This window comes from Equus asinus, chromosome 23 (genome assembly GCF_041296235.1).
Source record: "Equus asinus isolate D_3611 breed Donkey chromosome 23, EquAss-T2T_v2, whole genome shotgun sequence".
NCBI lineage: Eukaryota > Metazoa > Chordata > Mammalia > Perissodactyla > Equidae > Equus > Equus asinus.
The window spans coordinates 49,385,140-49,405,170 of NC_091812.1; the positions used below are offsets into that span (position 1 = coordinate 49,385,140).

General features: G+C 35.1%; 1 protein-coding gene across 12 annotated transcripts in view; it reads left to right on the forward strand.

Annotated features, from left to right (window-relative positions):
- Positions 1–20,031, forward strand: part of CNTLN (centlein) — a 332,812-nt gene that overhangs the window by 15,085 nt on the left and 297,696 nt on the right. For 2 of the 12 annotated variants that reach the window (XM_070495470.1, XM_070495468.1), the window contains exon 3: positions 4,753–4,835. The exons of the other annotated variants lie outside the window; for them this stretch is intronic. In XM_070495470.1, coding sequence (XP_070351571.1) covers positions 4,753–4,835 — 83 coding nt within the window. The remainder of the gene's footprint in view (positions 1–4,752; positions 4,836–20,031) is intronic. 12 annotated transcript variants of the gene reach the window in all.

Here is a 20,031-nt window from a genome sequence, read left to right on the forward strand (position 1 = left end):
ATTTTCTCTGTCTATTGAGATGATCATGTGATTTTTGTTTTCTATTCGTATGATGTATTACATTAATTGATTTTTAGATATTACACCAACCTTGCATTCCTGGGATAAATTCCACTTAGTCAGGATCTATAATTCTTTTAATATGTTGTTGGATTTGGTTTGTTAGTATTTTCTTGAGGATTTTTGCATTTATATTCAAAAGAGGTGTTAGTCTGTAGTTTCCTTTTTTGTGATGTCTTTGTCTGTTTTTTTGTATCAGGGTAATACTGGCCTTATAAAGTGGGTTGAAGAATGTTTTCTTTTCTTCTAGTTTTTGGGAAGAATTTTTGAAGAATTGGTATTGATTCTTCCTTAAATCTTTGGTAGAAATCAGTGGTAAACATATCCAGGCCTGGGCTTTTCTTTGTGGATATATATATATTTTTATTATTAATTGAATTTCTTCACTTGGGATAGGTCAATTCAGGTTTTCTGTCTTTTCTTGAGTCAGTTTTGGTATTTGTGTCTTTCTAGGAGTTTGTCCCTTTCTCCTAACATACCTAATTCAGTGGTGTATAATTTTTCATAGTATTCCTTATAATCTTTTTTGGTTTTATTAGGTTGTTAGTAATATGCCCTTTTTTTATTTCTGATTCTGGTAATTTGAGGCCTCTCTCTTTTTATCGTGGTCAAATCTAGCTTGTCAGTTTTGTTGATCTTTTCAAAGAACCAGCTTTTGATTTCATTAATTTTCTGTTGTTTTTCTATTCTCTATTTCATCAGTTTCTTCTCTAATCTTTATTCTTCTTCTCTCCGGCTTGCTTTAGGTTTAGTTTGCTCTTAGTTTTCAGTGTATTATGGTGGAACATTAGGTTCTTGACTTCAGACCTTTCTTCTTCCTTAATGTAGGTATTTATAGCTATAAATTTTCTTCTAAGCACTGCTTTAACTTCATCCCATACATTTTGATATTTTGTGTCTTCGTTTTCACTCATATCAAAGTATTTTCTGATTTTTCTTTTGACTTCCTCTTTGATCCATTGTTTATTTAGGAGTGTGTTGTTTAATTTCCACGTATTAGTGAGTTTCTCAATTTTTTCCCATATGCTTTCCAATTTTATTCTGTTGTGTTCAGAGATCATACTTTGTATTATTGCTATCCTTTTACATTTATTCAGGTTTTAAAAAATGGTCTAGCATATGATCTATCCTGGGAATGTTCCATGGGCACTTTATATATATTTATTCTGTTGTTTTTGAGTATGTTAATGATGTGTGTTAGATCTAGTTTGTTTATAGGGTTGTTTAGGTCTTTTATTTCCTTGTTGATCTTCTGTCTAGTTCTTCTATCCATTATGGAAAGTGGGTGTATTAGTCAGAATTTCCTAGAGAAACAGAACCAAAAGGTTCTGTTTGAGTATATATATAAAAAGAGACTCATTATAAAGAATTAGCTTGTGTGATTATGGAGACTGGCAAGTCCAGATCTACACTGTGGGCTGGCAGGTTCAAGACCCAAGAAAGCTGATGGTGCAAATGAAGTTTGAAGACAGTCTGCTGGAAAGTTTCCTGTTCAGGGAAGTTGGTCTTTTGTTCTATTCAGGCCTCAACTGATTGGATGAGGCCTGCCCACATTATGGAGGGCATTCTGCTTCTTTAGAGTTCACCAGTGTAAATCTTAATCTCATCTGAAAACACCCTCCAAGTTGATACATAAAATTAACCATCACACTCGGATATTGAAGTCTCTAACTATTATAACTGAATTGTCCATTTCTCCTTTCATTTCTGTCATTTTTGCTTCATGTGTTTTGGTCCTCCATTATTAGGTGCATATATGTTTATAATTGTTATGTCTTCCTGATGGATTGACTCTATTATTGTTATAAAATGTACCTGTTTTTCCCTAGTGACTTTTTTGTTTAAATTTACTTTGTCTGATATTAGTATAGTTACTCCAGCTTTCTTGTGGTTGCTATTTGCATTTGCCTTTTCCATCATTTACTTTCATTATGTCTTTGAATCTCAAGTGTGTTTTATGTAGACAGCATATTTTTGGATCATGTTTTCTTATCCAGTCTGACAATTTCTGCCTTTTCTTATAGATTGGCACCTGAGCTAACAACTGTTGCCAATCTTCTTCTTTATTTTTGCTTTTTTTTCCCTCCCTAAATCCCCCCAGTACATAGCTGTATATTTTAGTTGTGGGTCCTTCTAGTTGTGGCATGTGGGATGCTGCCTCAGCATGGCCTGGCAAGCAGTGCCATGTCTGTGCCCAGGATCTGAACTGGCGAAACCCTGGGCTGCCAAAGTGGAGTGCTCGAACTTAACCACTTGGCCATGGGGCCGGCCTCCAATCTCTGCCTTTTGATTGGGATGTTTAATCTATTTGCATTTAACGTTATTGTTGATAGAGTGGAATTCATCTCTGCCATTTCCCTTTTTCTTTTCTATCTCTCTCATGTCTTTTTTTGTTCCTGCATTCCTCCTTTAGTAATTTCTTTGGCATTAAGTGAATGTTTTCTAATGTAGCATTTTAATTTCTTTAATGATTTTTTTCACTACAGTTGTGCATTGCTTAATGATGGGGATATTTTCTGAGAAGTGTGTTGTTAAGCGATTTCATCACTGTGCAAACATCATAGAGTGTACTTACACAAATCTACATGATATAGCTTACTACACACTTAGGCTATATGGTACAAATCTTATGGGATTAGTCATATGTGTGGTCTGCTATTGACTGAAATGTCATCGTGTGGCACAACTATATGTTTTTTGAATTTTTTTTTGGTGGTTGCTCTAGGGTTTACTACATGTATCTTAAAAGAATCAGCTTCAGATTTGTCCAAGCTTAATTCCAGTGACATATAGAAACTTTACTGAAATATAGCTATATTCTCTTTTATCCTTTTTTGTGGTATTATCGTTATACATATTATGTCTATTACTGTTAGAAACACAGCAATGCATTGTTATAATTATTGCTTTATTATCTGTAGTCGTTTCCTTAGCTCAGTGAAACTTTGCTAACATCCACCTCATTTGTGCTGTTATTGACAGTTATATTACACTTCACATTTTTTATGTTTTGAGCCCATCAATACATTATATACATATTGTTTTATGCAATTACTTCTCAAATCAGGTAGGAGAAGAAAGTAGAAAAAACATGCTTTTAAACTGCCTTTTCTTATAATTACATAATTACCTTTACCAGTGCTCTTTGTTTTTTTGTGCGTGTGTGGATTCAAATTCCTGTCTGTGGCCACTTGTTTTTTTTGTAATTTCTAACTTTTTTTTTTAATTTTCTCTATTTGTTTCAACATTGTCATTGTTTGTCTTTACTTTTTTAACCATAGTTTCCTTTAGTTTTGTGAACATATTTATAATGGCTATTTTGACGTCTTTTTTGATAAATCCAACATGTAGTTACTCTCTCAGGCGGTTTCTGTTGCCTGCTTTTTTTCTTGGTGTATGGGTCATTTTTTTCCTGTTTCTTTGCATGACTTGTAATTTTTTTGTTGGAAAGTAGACATTTGAGATATTATAATTGTAGCAAATCTGGCTACTAGTTTTCCCCACCCCTCTCCCCCAGGCTTGTTAATATTTGCTTGTTGATTTGATTGGTGGTTGGCTGGATTATTTTAAAGTCTATTTCCCCTCCCACAGTGTGAAGCCTCTGATGTTGCTCCTCAGGAAGGTGCAGCTTTGGGTATGCCTGTGGTCACCCTTGGATGATAGTGATTTTAGTAGGGCTGTCTTCTTCTCTTTCCTTGAGCCGTTAAACTTTACTACCTGGAGGCTGATTGCTCAATTATTTTCAACACTGCCCTAGGGTATAAATTGCTCTACAAACTAATTCAATCAAATTGTGTCTCCTTTTAAGTTTCTGAGTCAGTGTTTGATATTTTTTCCAGCCCTAGAAGGGCTTCTTCCAGGTGTCTTATCCCTCATATCTCTCCTGCAAACTAGCTGACCTACAGTTTAGTCTGTATCTTGAATCTCCTCCTAATTGCCTTTCATCACAGCCTACACTGTTCTTGAGAGCACCTCTAGGCTTGAGCTTCTTCACATTGTATTTCAAATGAAGTCACTTCCCTTTGGGAAGAGATTGGGACCTCTGTGTTTTACATCTTACTTCTCCAGTCCCTCCCCCATCATCAGCTAAAATCTGAGTGAGGCCTCCAGAGCTGTGGGTGGGGACAATATCATGCTTCTCTCTGACTGACACCCCACTCTGGGAGATGATTGCTTGGTGGAGTGGAGGCAGCAGGCTTAGGTCCTCTTGGCTTGCCTCTCCTGGTGTGGAACTATTGTGTCATAAGGTAGGGCAAGGGAGTTAGGGTCTCCAGTATTCTCAATGGTCTATGCGCAAGGTAGAACCTTGATTCCATAAATGGGGGCTGGGCAGAAGAATGGCATCTCCACCTCTGAACAATGCTTGCCTAGGAGTTGGCCTCAGCAGCAGTTAGCTGGGGGCAGGATGGGAAACGCTGATATCTTGCTTCTCCTGGGAAAATCCCCTCCAACTGAGAACTTGGGGGAGATGGAACCCTGTGTTCTTTGCTGCAGCAATCTAGAGTGGACTGTTCTCCTTGCTGAGCTGGAAAGGTGCAGGGAGGGAATGCACTTGGTTCAGGTACCATAAATGCTTGCCTTTCTTGCTGGATTTTTGTAGATTTTGTTGAATAGGTATTTCTTCATTTGCTGTTTTCCCCTAGGACCATTTACAGAGGCTTTAATGGTGGTTTTTTTTTTTTTTTTTTGTAGTGTTCAGAAGTTTCTCTGGGGAGTGGGTCAGCAGAGCTCCTCACACTGTCATGTCAGAAGTTGATGTCCCAGTCCTTGTTATTGTAAGCTGCTAAGTTTTGGGGTATTTTGTTTTCTAGCAATAGATGATTTATACACTGGATCAAAAGATATATATACTTGTAATTGTGATAGGTACTGCCAAATTGTTGTGCCAATTTATACTTCCATTAAGCAATGTAGGAAGGTACTTATTTTCCCTGCACTGGCCATTTCATTGTTTTCAAGCTTTTGTATCGTATCTGAAAGGTGAAAAATGGTAATTTGAAATAGTTTTCACTTACATTTTTCTTATTAAGCATAATCTAAGAGCTATTTTATATCCTTTTCTGGGACTTTTTCTTTTATGTATCTTTCTATATCCATTGCCTGTGGCATTTTTAATTCATATCCTATGGTGCCCTTCAAATTAAGTACATTATCTATAGACCTTATTGGCTTCTCCTTTGAGTTTTTTAATTACCTAACTTTTTCACTACCACAAGCATGCCATTTTCTTCCTTTTCTCGAAATTTCACATCTTTGATACCTTTTGGTCTCTTTTTGAACAGAAAATCAATCCCCAAGTTCAGTCACTTTCTCTTTTGCACTGTCACTCAAATCCAGTAATTCCTCTGTGTCTTTAACTTCCAAACCCTCTACTAGGCTCTTAGTATCTCAGCTCTGAACATTTTATTGATTTCTTTTTCAAACACTAGTTCTGTTTCACATTTTCACTTTCAGACAAAGCAAGACATAAGGCACCGAAGAAAATGATTTATAAAATTAGGGTAAAATTAACCAGTGAAAATTCTAGGACCTTTTTAATGGATTTCTAGAGGAAACTTAATTACCTTTAGGTATAGATGCATAGGGGATAACAAATGTTGTAAAGAAACTGGACTGTGAGATTCACAAACGCATGGCCATCATCAAAACAGATGATGTCTCCACTGCATTTACTCATTCAACAAATATCAGTTGAGTGTTGTCTGAGTGTCAGATACTGAGCTGAAAGTTAGAGAAAGATAGTTCTGTTTAGCTGTTAAAGAGTACCTTCCAGTTAGAAAGACATTTGTAGAAAGAGACAATTTGTAATAGACAATTTGTACTGTGATAAGTATATTTATATTAATGTAATTATTTTTTTCCTCGATTTCTGGAAAAATGTAAAAAGGGTTTTCGCTAATTTTATTTTAAGTAGAATTTTATGTTACTGAAAATAAAATTTTGATTTCCCTAATAGAATAATAGCATGCAAATAGAAAACATTTATATATATTGTATTTTCCTTATGAATTTGTTTGTAGAAGATATTCTTTTCTATGATTTATAGATATTTGAGATTACCTGTCATTTTATGAGTTTATTATGAACTGCTGCTGCCAAAAGTACATTTTGGATATCTCATTTGTTGTTTATTAGCCCTATAAATTCACTTTCCTTGCTATTATATGTAAACTCTCACTTGAGAATATTATTAGTGTCATAAGAGTACAACCACTGTATTTTATTTTTGAATGCATAAGGAAACATTAACACAGAAGAAACAGTAACATGGAGTTTCATAGAATATCAGTACATTAGGAACTATAGGAACTTGAATTGTTCAACTCTCTTTGGATAACTAAAAATGTGTTATTGCCAAAGTCCATTACCTTTGCCCTAGGCACACATTTTATCTTGAATTTAAAGTCAATAATACATTATTTTTTCTATTAAGAACATTATTTTGAGTTTGGAGTAGGAAAGCAGAAACTGCTGTTATTTTGCTTGGTAAAATTGTAAATAGTTTTATCCAACAAGGTACAATTCTGAATTTTCTGCAGCTCTGCCTTAAGGTACTGCAGATCATGATCCACCTACAATGACAAAGAATCCCAGGAAGTGACTTACTTTGTTTCCTTGCTGCTACTAATCCATTCAGAGTTGGGCTATAACTTGATCTATTTTTCTCACTCTTTTTTTTTTTAACCTGTGCAAATAGTGCTATTCTCTTTTTGTTTTTGTATTATGTACTTTCTCTTCTTTCTCTTCTGTTACTTGACATTTATTTAAATGTCATAGGGCAGTGATCTAAGTACAGTTTGTAGACCTGTGTTGGTAGAAACAGTAAGGAACATGTGCCAGAATGTAATTCAAACTTATGCTTTCTTTATTGAGAAAGCTTTTTGCTTATCTTGCCTTATTTCATAGCAGAGCAGTAATTAGCAATTCACAGTCCTGCATTTTGAGTAGCACTGCCTTAAGTTTCTGTACTGTGATGTGTACCACCTTCACCAGAGATACTCTAAGCTCTGTGAGTGGAACAGAGGAAAGTATGAAGAGAACCAGAATAGTAGGTGTCAAGGAATCACCAACAATTCTTGAGGCCATCATTAAACATACAATATAATGGATTTTATGTACTTATGAGCTTCAGGTCTCTTTTGGGTGATATTACTAATTCCTTTTCCATTTGGATGTTTCCCTGAGTTGCTGAATTTGCTTTACTTCTTACTGCCCCAGAGGATGGATGGAGGGAGGTGGTTTGGTGGGCAGGATGACCTGTAGATCATGGGACATAGAACAATTACCTTAAGTGAGTCTACCAGAAACATTTCTAATTGTGTGGGGTAAAGTTCTCTTTTTTCATTTTGGTTTCAATGGATTGAGTGACTTCTCACACTGATTATTGATTTGAAGTTAAATCAGAGGATATTAACAAATACTTATGTAGATTCTGGTTTGGGTAATATCTTGAGATACTAATGCATTTGTTTTATTCTCTTTATAATTATACCCTCTTTTCCCCCATTTTCAGAAATTATTCCAGAGAGAAGAGCATAATAAAGCATATATAAGTTGATGTTAATTGTGTTCTTGTGATTCATTAAATATCATTAAGCAAATCATACATAGAGATCTCTTCTGCTCACGTGGGTCTGTAGCTTCTTGAATACTGCTTTAACAACATTTATATTTCATTACAATATTTATATGTGTCAGTCCTTTGCCTTTGCCATTGAACATTGTGAGGATAAAGACCATATTATCATGTTTTCATAGTGCTTAACATAGTCCTTGAATTAGTGCATAAAGGCACTGAATAAGTGAATGAATGGGCAAGTAAATGAATGATATTAAACTATAAGGCAAGGGAAACTAATGTCTTGAACATAAGAATAAATAAGTTTATTTGTATGTTAAGAGGGTAATGTTAGGCAATAGTTTAAGAAGGTCTGCAAATTTGTTTTGTTCGTTGCACCCAGTAAATTAACTGCATAATTCAATAAATATTTAAAAAAGAGTAATGTTGATTTATTGGAAGGATTTTTCATTCTTTCACATAAAACATGTTAGCTTTGATTTAATAAGCATAAGACCAAGTCTTGGAATTGACATCAGTATTTATGAAAGTCTGTATTTTTATTTATGTCTTTAAGTTCTACTGGACTGAAAGTGTAGATTCTTAGAAAATTTTCCAAGTAAGTTTTCTTAAAATAATTAATTGAATATTTAATCACAGCTACCATCAAAGAGAGAATATCACATCATTAGTTCATGTAAAAAGAAATTTTGAAACTGTGACAGTAGAAATTTGGGTTAAATATGATGGATTGATCATAAGTATTTATCTCTACTTCCTCCTGAAATCTCACTAAAATGACTGTGAAGGATTTTTAAAAATGTGTAAGTGCCTTTGGATAAAGAGAACAGGAGAAAAGATGATAATGGGCAAGGGATGTTATTAAATTTTTGAATGATATAAAGTGAATTGATAAGTGGTAGCTGACTAAGCAAAATGGAGAAAGGTGAAATCCATAGTATCTAGAAAGTCTTAGGAAAAGGTTACAACAATGACATCTGATGGTTGGAGGGACAGATGATGCTAAAAAATAGGAAAATTGAATTAAAGTCTATATAAAGAGAACATAGACTTCCCAGTCTTCCTCTCATCGAGGCAGGAGACAAGAGTTTTATTCTCTTGAGAAATCAAAACAAGTAGCCTCTGAACTTAGGGACATCAGACATATCAAAGTACAGGGGTTAGGGTTATGCTGAAAACTGGATAAACAAATGCAAGGCAATTCTTCTGAACACTCACTGAATTGTTCAGCTCCAAGATTGCTGGAGGCTGTGCGTTGTCCTATCTAGACAGAAGACTGAAGAATTCTCTGAAGAAACTGAGCCATTCTGAGAGAAAGTAGAGAGATACTAACATTTAAGGGTCTTCTAACAAAATGACAGGTACCGATAGAGATGATCTCCTGTTGGCAAGCTGCCCCTCCCCCAGGCCAAGAAAGCTAAGAACAATCTTTTTTCATGCCTCTTTCTTTTTGATGAAGGATCATGAGACATTTGAAGAAAATCTCCAACATAAAAGACAGGAAACCAAAAGTAACAGAAAAATGAAACTCAGAGAAACAGAGACAATGCAGAAGAAAACAAACATTTCTCAGTTCTTACTACTTACCTTACAAAATAAAATAGCTCCAAATCCGTTCCTGTGAGCATTAGATTCAAGGGATATCTATATTGGGAGGAGATGGGTAAGAAGTAAAAAGATTGTGTCTCAAATTACAAATTCAAGATATAGAGTAAGAGAGGATTGACATCAGCAAGATCACAGAATAAAAAGGCCCAGCTCTTGTTCCCTCACAGAAATGTTGACTAATGATACTCAGATCGAAATAGTTTTATGAGAAGTCTAGATTCCAGTTAAGTCGCAGTACCCAAGACAAGTACAAAACCAAGGTAAGAAGAGCAATTTCAGTTTACTCCGTACCAACAAATTTCCTCAAGCCACAACTTGTTCCCCGGGGTAGGTGGGGGTGGGGAAGACACAGTGAAGCATCCCTCAAACATCCTTGGCCTTTTGGTACACTGAGGGACTAGATTCTGTCTCATCTCAGAATGCTGACAGAACCAGCATATTTCAGACACCTGGGACAGCTAAGAACAAAGGAAGAGGGGCAAGCAGCTTGTTGTTACCTGGCACAGCTCTGTGAGATTTGGAGAAGGCACAGAAACAGGCTTCTCCCCTAGAAGGCAGTGAGCCGAGTGAGCAGGCTTCCAAAATCCTGCCCTTTCACTGTGCCACCTGAGGGGTCAGTTTCTGTCTCACCTCGCCAGGAGTGCTAATAGAACTGGCATACCTTGGTAGGGGCAGCTAAAAACTAAGGAAAAGTGTGGGTGTTTGCTGTTTGAGAGGGTCCCAGAATCTCTAGACGGGCTTATTGGGGAGTGTCTTGCCCTGTCAAAGCCAGTTTATAAAGCCTGGGGGAGGTGGCTGTTTCCTCAAATGCACAGAATTAAACACACAGCTATAAGGAACATAAAAAAACAGGGAAACACTAAACAATCAAAGGAACAAAATAAGTCTCTAGTAACCTACCCTAAAGAAATGGACATTGATAAATGGCCTGACAAAGAATTCAAAATAATCATCTTTAAGAAGCTCACTGAGTTATAAGAGAACACAGGTAGGCAATTAAAGGAAGTCAGGAAAACAATACATGAAAAAATAATCAACAAAAAGAGATTATAAAAAACAACAAAACGAATTCTGGAGCTGAATAATAAAATAATGATTGAAAAATTCAATAGCAGACTTGATCAAGCAGATGAAAGAATCAGCAAATTCAAAGACAAGTCATTTGAAGTTATTTAGTCAGAAGAGCCAAAAGAAAAAAGAATGAAGGAAGCCTAAGGGACTTATAGGACAACATTAGTGATTAATATGCATTATGGGAATCCCAGAAAGAAAAGAAGGAGAGAAAGGTGCAGAAAGCTTATTTAAAGAAATAATGGCCTACAACTTCCCAAATCTGGGTAGGGAAATGGACATCCAGATTGATGAAGCTCAAAAGGCCCCAAATAGGATGAACCTAAAGAATTCTACGCAAAGTATAAGCAAATTGTTAAAAGTAAAAGACAAAGAGAGAATTTTGAAAGCAGCAAGAGAAAAGTAACTAGTCATATACAAGGGAGTCCCCGTAAGACTATAAGCAGATTTCTCAGCAGAAACCTTACAGACCAAAAGGGAGTGGAATGATATATTCAAAGTTCGGAAAGAAAAAACCTGCCAATGAAGAGTACTATACCTGGCAACGCTATCCTTCAAAAATCAAGGAGAGATAAAGACTTTCCCAGATAAACAAAAGTTAGGGGAATGCGTAACACTGGAACTGCTTTACAAGAAATGCTAAAGGAAGTTCTTCAAGTTGAATCAAAAGGATGCTAAAAAGTAAAACAAAAGCACATAATAGTATAACATTCACTGCTAAAAACTATATGGACAAATTCAGAATACTGTAATACTGTAATGGTGGTGTATAAATCACTTAATTCTGGTGTAAAGATTAAAAGAAAATTATTAAGAATAACTGTAACTGCAAAAATAGGTTTATGGATATACAATTTAAAAATCATAAATTGTGACATCAATAACATGGTGTGGGTGAGGAGAAGTAAATGTAGTTATGGTATGTGATTGAATTTAAGTTTTTATCAGCTTATAACAGAGTGTTATAACTTAAGATGTTTTATGTTGGCCTGGTAATGGCAAAGAAAATACCTACAGTAGATACTCAGAGGAAAAATAGAAAGGAATTAAAGCACATCACTACAAAAAACTAACAATTACAAAGGAAGATAGCAAGAGAAGAGGGACTAAATAATTAAAGACAGACAGAAAACAGTTTTAAAAAATGGCAATAGTAAGTCCTTACCTATCAATAATTACTTTAATTGTAAATATGTTACACTCTCCAATCAAAAGACCTAGAGTGGCTGAATGAATAAAACATATCAGACAAAATGTATTTTGCCAAAACTGTCACAAGAGACAAAGAAAGTCATTATATAATGACAGAAGAGTCATTTATCAAGAAGATATAATAATCATAACAATATATGCCATTAACATTGGAGCACCTAAATATATAAAGGAACATTGATAGATCTGAAGATAGAAATAGATAGCAATACAGTAATAGTAGGAGGATTCAATAACCCACTTTCAATATTGGCTAGAATATCTAGATAGAACATTAATAAAGAAACAGTGGGCTTTATCAACACTATTGACCAAATGGAACTAACAGAGATACAAAACATTCCACCCAACAGCAGCAGAATACACATTCTTCTCAAGTGCCTATGGAACATTTCCAGGATAGATCACGTGTTAGGTAACAAAACAAGTCTTAACAAATATAAGAAAATTGAAATCATACCAAGAATCTTTTCCAATGACAATGGAGTGAAACTAGAAATCAACGGGAGAAAGAAAACTGGAAAATTCATGTGTGTGTGGAAATTAAACAACACACTCTTGAACAACCAATGGATTAAGAAGAAATCAAAAGGGAAATAAAAAATCTTGAGACAAATGAAAATGAAAACACAACATACTAAAACCTATGGGATGCAGCAAAAGCCGTATTAGGAGGGAATTTTATAGTGATAAAGACTTATGTTAAAAAGAAGAAAAAACTACCTAAGTTTACACCTCAAGGAACTTGAGAAAGAAGAACAAAGTAAACCTAGGGTTAGTAGAAGGGAGGCAATAAAGATAGAGCAGAAATAAGAAATACAGATCGGAAAAACAATAGGAAAAAATCAGCAGAAGTAAGAGTTGAAAAAATCAATGAAACTAGGAGTTGGTTTTTTTTAAAAGATCAACAAAATTGACAACCTTTATCTAGAGTAACTAAGAAAAAGAAAAGGCTCAAATAAATAAAATCAGAAATGAAGAATAGACATTACAACTGATACCACAGAAACACAAAGGATCATAAGAGATTACTATGAACAAATATATGCCAAATGTATAAATTCCTAGAAACAGACAACTTACCAAGAGTGAATAATGAAGAAATAGAAAATCTGTAAAACCTATAATGAGAAGGTAGATTGAATCAGTAATCAAAACCTTCCAGTGATGAAAATCACAGGAGGAAATGCCTTAACTGGTGAAGTCTACCAAACATTTAAGGAAAAATTAACACCAGTACTTCTTAAACTCTTCCAAAAATTGAAAACGAGGAAACATATGTAAACTCATTTTATGAGGCCAGCATTACCCTGATACCAAAGCCAGAAAAGGACAGTATAAGAAAAGAAAACTGCAAACCAATAACCTTGATGAAAATAGATGCAAAAACTCTCAATGAAATATTAGCAACCCAAATTCAACAGCACTTGAAAAAGATCATACACCATGATCACGTAGGATTTATCCCTGAAATGCAAGGATGGTTCAACATATGCAAATCAATAAATGTGACACACCATTAACACAATGAAGGATAAAAATCACATCATCATTTAAATTGATGCAGAAAAAGCATTTGAGGAAATTCAACACCATTTCGTGATAAAATCTCTCAACAAACTAGGTATAGATGGAATTTACCTCAGCATAATAAAGATCATATATAAAAGGCCCATAGCTAACAAGTAATACTTAATGGTGAAAAACTGAAAGCTTTTCCTTTAAGAGCAGGAACAAGGCAAAGTTGCCCACTCTCTGTACTTCTATTCAACACAGTATTGGAAGTCCTAGCCAGAGCAGTTAGGCAAGCGAAGGAAAGAAAAGGCATCAAATTGCGGGGCTAGCCCCATGATGTAGTGGCTAAGGTCAACACAGTCTGCTTTGGTGGCCCAGGTTTGCAGGTTTGGATCCTGGGTGTGAACCTGCACCACTTGTCGGCCAAGATGTGGCAGTGACTCACAAATAAAGTGGAGGAAGATGGGCAAAAAAGAGGAAGATCGGCAATGGATATTAGGTCAGGGCTAATATTCCTAAGCAAAAAAAAAAAAAAGTGCATCAAATTGGACAGGAAGAAAATTGTTTCTAGACATGAAGTAATCTACATGTAGAAAACGCTAAAGACTCAACAGAAAAACTTAGAATAAACAAATTCAGTAAAGTTGCAGGATAGACATTCAGTACATGAACTCAGTTGCATTTCTATGTACTAACAAAGAACAACCCTAAAAGGAAATTAAGAAAACAGCTCTCCTTACAATGTATTTAAAAAAATAAATACTTAGGAATGAACCTAACAAAGGAGGTAAAAGATTTGTACACTGAAAACTATAAAACATCTATGAAATAAAGAGATACAAGTAAATGGAAAGACATCTTGTGTTTGTGGATTGGAAAACTTGTTAAAATGTCTGTACTACTCATAGCGATATACAAATTTAGTGCAGTTTCTATCAAAATCCCAATGGCATTTTTCACAGGAATAGAATAATCCCTAAAGTTTACATGGAACCACAAGAGACCCTGAATGTCCAAGCAATCTTGAGGAGGAGGAACAAAGCTGGAGGCATCATGCCTCCTTATTTCAAAATTTAATACAAAGTGACAGTAATCAAAATAGTATGGTACCGGCATAAAAACAGATGTATAGATCAATGGAAGAGAGTAGAAAGCCGAGAAATAAATCCATGCATATATGGTCAAGTGATTTTTGACAATAGTGCCAAGAATACACAATGGGTAAAGGATAGTCTCTTCAACAAAGGGTGGTGGCAAAATTGGATATCACGTGCAAAAGAGTGGTATTGGAAGCCTTTCTTTTTTTCGCTATTTTACTGAGGCCACATTGTTTTATAACATTGTGTAAATTTCAGGTGTACATCATTATATTTCAGCTTCTATATAGACTGCATTGGGTTCACCACCAGATGTGTAGTTTCCATCCATCACCGTATATGCATGCCCATTTACCTGTTTTGCCCTCCTCCCACTCCCTTCCCCTCTGGGAACCACCAATCTGTTCTCCTTATCTATTTGTTTGTTTATCTTCCACATACAAGTGAAATCATACTGTATTTGTCTGTCTCTGTCTGACTTATTTCACTTAGCATAATACCCTCAAGGTCCATCCGTGTTGTTGCAAATGGCATGATTTCATCTTTTTTTAAGTGGCTGAGTAGTATTCCACTGTATATATGTACCACATCTGTTTTATCCATTTGTCTGTTGATGGATGCTTAGGTTGCATCCAAGTCTTGGCTATTGTTAATAATGCTGCAGTTAACATAGGGATGCACATATCTTTTTGAATTAGGGCTTTCATGTTCTTTGGATAAATACCCAGAAGTGGAATGGCTGGATCATATGGTATTTCTATTTTTAATTTTTTGAGAAATCTCCCTACTGTTTTTCATAGTGGCTGTACTAGTTTGCATTCCCACCAGCAGTGTATGAGGGTTCCCTTTTCTCCATATTCTCTCTAAAAATTATTTCTTATCTTTTTAATAAAAATAGCCATTCTGATTTGTGGGAAGTGATATCTCATTACAGTTTTGATTTGGATTTCCCTAATAATTAGTGATGTTGAACATCTTTTCATGTACCTGTTGGCCATCTGTAAATCTTTGGGAAAATGTCTATTCATATCTCTGCCCATTTTTTTCATCAGGTGGTTCATTTTTTTGTCGTTGAGTTGTATGAGTTCTTTATACATTTTGGAAGTTTACCCCTTATCGGACATGTGATTTGCAAATATTTTCTCCCAGTTGGTGGGTTATCTTTTCATTTTGTTGCTGGTTTTCTTCGCTGTGCAGAAGCTTTTTAGTCTGATTTAGTTCCATTTGTTTATTTTTTCTTTTGTCCTCCTTGCCTGAGGAGATGTGATATTCAAAAAGATACTGCTAAGACCAAAGTCAAAGAGTGTACTGCCTATGTTTTATTCTAGGAGTTTTATGGTTTCAGGTCTTACATTCAAGCCTTTAATCCATTTTGAGTTAATTTTCGTGCATGGTGTAAGATAAGGGCCTACTTTCATTCTTTTGCATGTGGCTGTCCAGTTTTCCCAAAACCATTTATTGAAGAGACTTTCTTTTCTCCATTGTATGTTCTTGTCTCGTTTTTAAAAAATTAGCTGTCCTGGAACCCTTTCTTATACTGTACACAAAAATCAACTCAAAATGAATTAAAGATTGAAATTTAAGACCAGAAACTATAAAACCTCTGAAAGAAAACACAAGAGAAAAGTTTTATGACATTGGTCTTGGAAATGATTTCTTTGATATGACACCAAAAGCACAAGCAACAAGGTAAAATAGACAAGTGGGACCACCTCAAAATAAAAAACGTCTGTACAGCAAAGGAAACAGGCAGAGTGAAAAAGCTACCTATAGAATGTGAGAAAATATTTGCAAACCATATGTCGGATAATGGATTAATATCCAAAATGAATAAGGAGCATCTACAATTCAATAGCAAAAAAACAAATAACCTGATTTAAAAATGAGTAAAAGACTTGAGTAGACATTTTGTCAAAGAAGGCATACAAACGGCTGAAAGGTATTTGAAAATATGCTCAACATCGCTAATCATGAGGGAAGTGTAAATAAAAAACACAATTACATATCACCTAAGATCTGTCAGGATGGCTATTAGTAAAAAAAAAAAAAAAAATTTAAGCCAAAAATAACAAGTGTTGGCAAGGATGTGGAGAATTGGAATGCTTGCACAATGTTGATGGGAATGTAAAATGGTGCAGCCATTCTAGAAAACTATGGAGTTTCCTTAAGAAATTAGAAAGAAAACTTCTATATAATTCAGCAATCCCACTTTTAGGTATATATCCGAAGGAAACAAAATCATGATCTCGAAGAGAGGTCTGCACTCCCATATTCACTGCAACATTATTCACAATGGCCAAGACACAGGAACAACATAAATGTTTATTGATGGATGAAGAAAATGTGATATATATATGCAATGGATTATTATTCAACCTTAAAGCAGAAGAAGATCCTGCTATATGCAGCAACATGGATGAACCTGGAAGACATTGTGCTAAGTGAAATAAACTAGTCACAGATGGACAAATACTGCACGACTCCACTTACATGAAATATCTAGAATAGTCAAACTCATAGAAACAAGTGTAGAATTGTTTCTTTTCAGTGTCTGAGGGAGAGGAGAAAACAGAACTGTGTGGAGTTCCTGTTCATTGGGTATCAAGTTTCATTTATGCAAGATGAGTAAGTTCAGAGATGTACTGTACAATATTGCTCCTATAGTTAACAATACTGTATTGTGCACTTAAAATTTTTAAGAGGGTAGATATCATATTATGTTTTCTTACTATAATAAAAAAAGTTAAATATAGAATACATGAAAAGAAACAGAAAAAAACAGTTCCTCATCTTATTGAAGAAATTTTAACAACAACAACAGGAAATAGTATATATGACTTAAGGGAGACATTTATGGGTGGTGTTGGGTACTGTTCTTTTTTGTTCTGTCTTGTTACTATGTTTGAGTGAAAAGGTAACATATATATGTATAACTTGGATAAAAATAAGAGAGAAAAATATGTGACTTCATTCTGATTCTGAATGTGTTGCTCTATTAATTTGAAAGCTGTATGTATTAGCATAGCAGATTTTTAGGTTTTTTATTATTTTGAAAACTCTAAGTTGCTGAAAAAATAAATTAAGCAACATTTATTAACCACCAGTATTTATTTTATTGTACTTTATATTCCATTTATTATAAATACCAATCTTTTTCCTGTTTTGATTTCTTTATTTGAAATCTGAGGGGTTTCAGTCCCTGTTGAATAAGGATTATGACTGGAGGCATGTGGTTGGTGGGGTGGAGTAATCAGTTCTGAGGTTTTGTGTTGATTCTAGTAGGGCAATAGTTTTACCAGAATATGAAGTCAGTTCCAGCCACAGACTATGGGGGCAAAAATTTATGGGAAGTTTGTTCACTGTCTTAATCTGGCAACCATTTTTCACATTTACTTTGAGTAGATTTAGAATCTCGAATAATCCTAAAACTGATAGAATATAATAGCAGTCTTGTAAATTTCTAGGATTCCTTTTGGTTGCTCTAAATAATTCCTCATATGTCCTTTTGAATCATTGAAATTGGCCCTGGCTCTGGGTAGTTGACTTGAAACTACAAATTAAACTATTTAAAGACTCTAATTTATGCTTTTGTCAGAAAGAAAAAAATGGATCGTTTCTGCATTTATAGTCCCAAAATACCCCTTGTGACTTATCTTTTTTTTTTTTTTTGAGGAAGATTAGCCCTGAGCTAACTACTGCCAGTCCTCCTCCTTTTGCTGAGGAAGACTGGCCCTGAGCTAACATCCATGCCCATCTTCCTCTACTTTATATGTGGGACGCCTACCACAGCATGGCTTTTTGCCAGGCAGTGCCATGTCCACACCTGGGATCTGAACCAGTGAACCTTCGGCCGTCAAGAAGCTGAACATGTACACTTAACCACTGCACCACCGGGCTGGCCCCATGACTTGTCTTTAAAGAGTAAAACTGTTAAAATGCTTTGCCACTGCTCTAAGTTATACTGATAGTCAGCTCTTATTTTTCTTATATAGAAATATAGTGCTTCTGTTTCACTGTTATGTAGAAAGTTGCTAGTTAGTGGATACTGAATATTAGAATTTTAACATGGTTCATTTCTATTGATTGATTGATTAATTTAGCCTTGTCACTGCCCGGCAGTGGTGAAAGTTCTGACTCTCCACTGGCCGCCTCTGACACTGCCCCAGTGGGCAAGGGGAGCTGGGGCGCCTTAGTACAGCCTTTGCAAGGACTGAAGTCTAGGTCTTTACTGGTGTGAGTGGTACTGGGGCCTCTTTTTTTCCCCTGTGGCAATAGGCTAGGGTAAAGTGGTTAATGTCTAAAAAATTTTTTTCTTGTTAGGCTACCCCTTTCCTAGTACTTTAGCTAGAGACAGCAGGCTTTTGCTGGGACTTTTTTCTTACTTCACTTATTGACATTTCTAGATTGTTGAATTTTCCTGCTCCAAGCCTGGGATATATGAGGCAAAAAAATTCCAGGGAACTCATGACTGTCTTGTTTCTTGGGTTCCAAGATTCCTAACCAGCCTGCCTTTTTTCTTCCACCCTACAAGCTTTCTTGTATTTGTTTTATATATGACACCTGGGGTTTGTGGTTGTTCTTAGAGGGAGACATAGAGAGAAGTACTTGTAATCCTTTTTCCTAGGAGTGGAAGATGATCATGTTTTTAAAAACTTAGATTTTGACACTGTATTTGGGAGTTAATTGAATTGAGCCATTTGACGTTGTTGGAACCCACTATTCAGAGTAGGGTTTAAACAGTTTAAAAAGTGAAGATTTTACCCTAGGGGAGGGTGGCAAATACCTGGCCATTGTGTCATCATTCTTCCCCTTCCATGCCATAGTAGTCTTTACTGATTGTTCGCAGCTCTCTTTCCTGTTGAGTTCTGAATTAAAACAGCATTCCAGTCAGCCCTCTGCTAGGATTTTGTGCAAATGAGAAACCCTATTTGCTGTGTCTGCCCTAGAACTTTATTCAGTGGGACATAATTATGTGACTTATAAAGGGGGAGTCCCAGCTGGAATAGGTCTAGCATCTACAAAATTGTTGTAGTTACTCAAAAAGTCAAGTGAAATAGGTCATTACTTGTTACTGGAGGGTCTTGGTCTTCAAAGCATCTTATCTTCATCTATGTAATGGACAGTATTATCCCAGAATTCTAGCAGTTAAGTATAGCTCTTCAAGTCCTGCTGTTGGGAATTAACATTTCCTTTTTTTTTCTTAGAGGTATATAATGAATTTATAATTAGTAAACTAAAAAGTTTTAAACCAGTCCATCAATCTAGACTATATTATACTCATGAATAGCAGGCACGTCCCTTCTGTCACCTGGAAGTATCACTGAGCAATCCTAATTCTTTTAACAAATTTATCATTTTAAAAGGTTATTCATGAGAATGTGAACCTCAAAGAAAAGAGTGACCACAAAAACTCCTTGAGTAGGATTGTAGTGTATTACTATATATTAGACTTTTGAAAATTATCTTGTAACATTAGAAATTACTTTATGAATGAATGTTTTTTCTCTTTTTGGAAAAGAAAAGGCATGTAAATATTTGAATAAAATCCCAAGCAATAAAAAAATACAAACAATTATGGCAACTTTAAAATGTTCACATGAGACACCAATGATAATCTTTGGCCGCTCAGTAACACTGATAAAGCCTTACCTATTCCTTTTAATGCCTATGGTAAATTTTCGTGTTATCATCAAAAATAAATGTTTCAAAGGAAAATGAACTAGATATAATTATATATAAACAATGCTGAGATCAATAGTATTTAAAATAGTTGGGAAGTAAACTGAACATGAAATACACTTCTGCATCTGCTTATTTGAAAATACCTGGAGGCCTTGTCTTATCCCAAAGGCATTTCTAATTTGCATAGCAAAGATAATATTATTTATA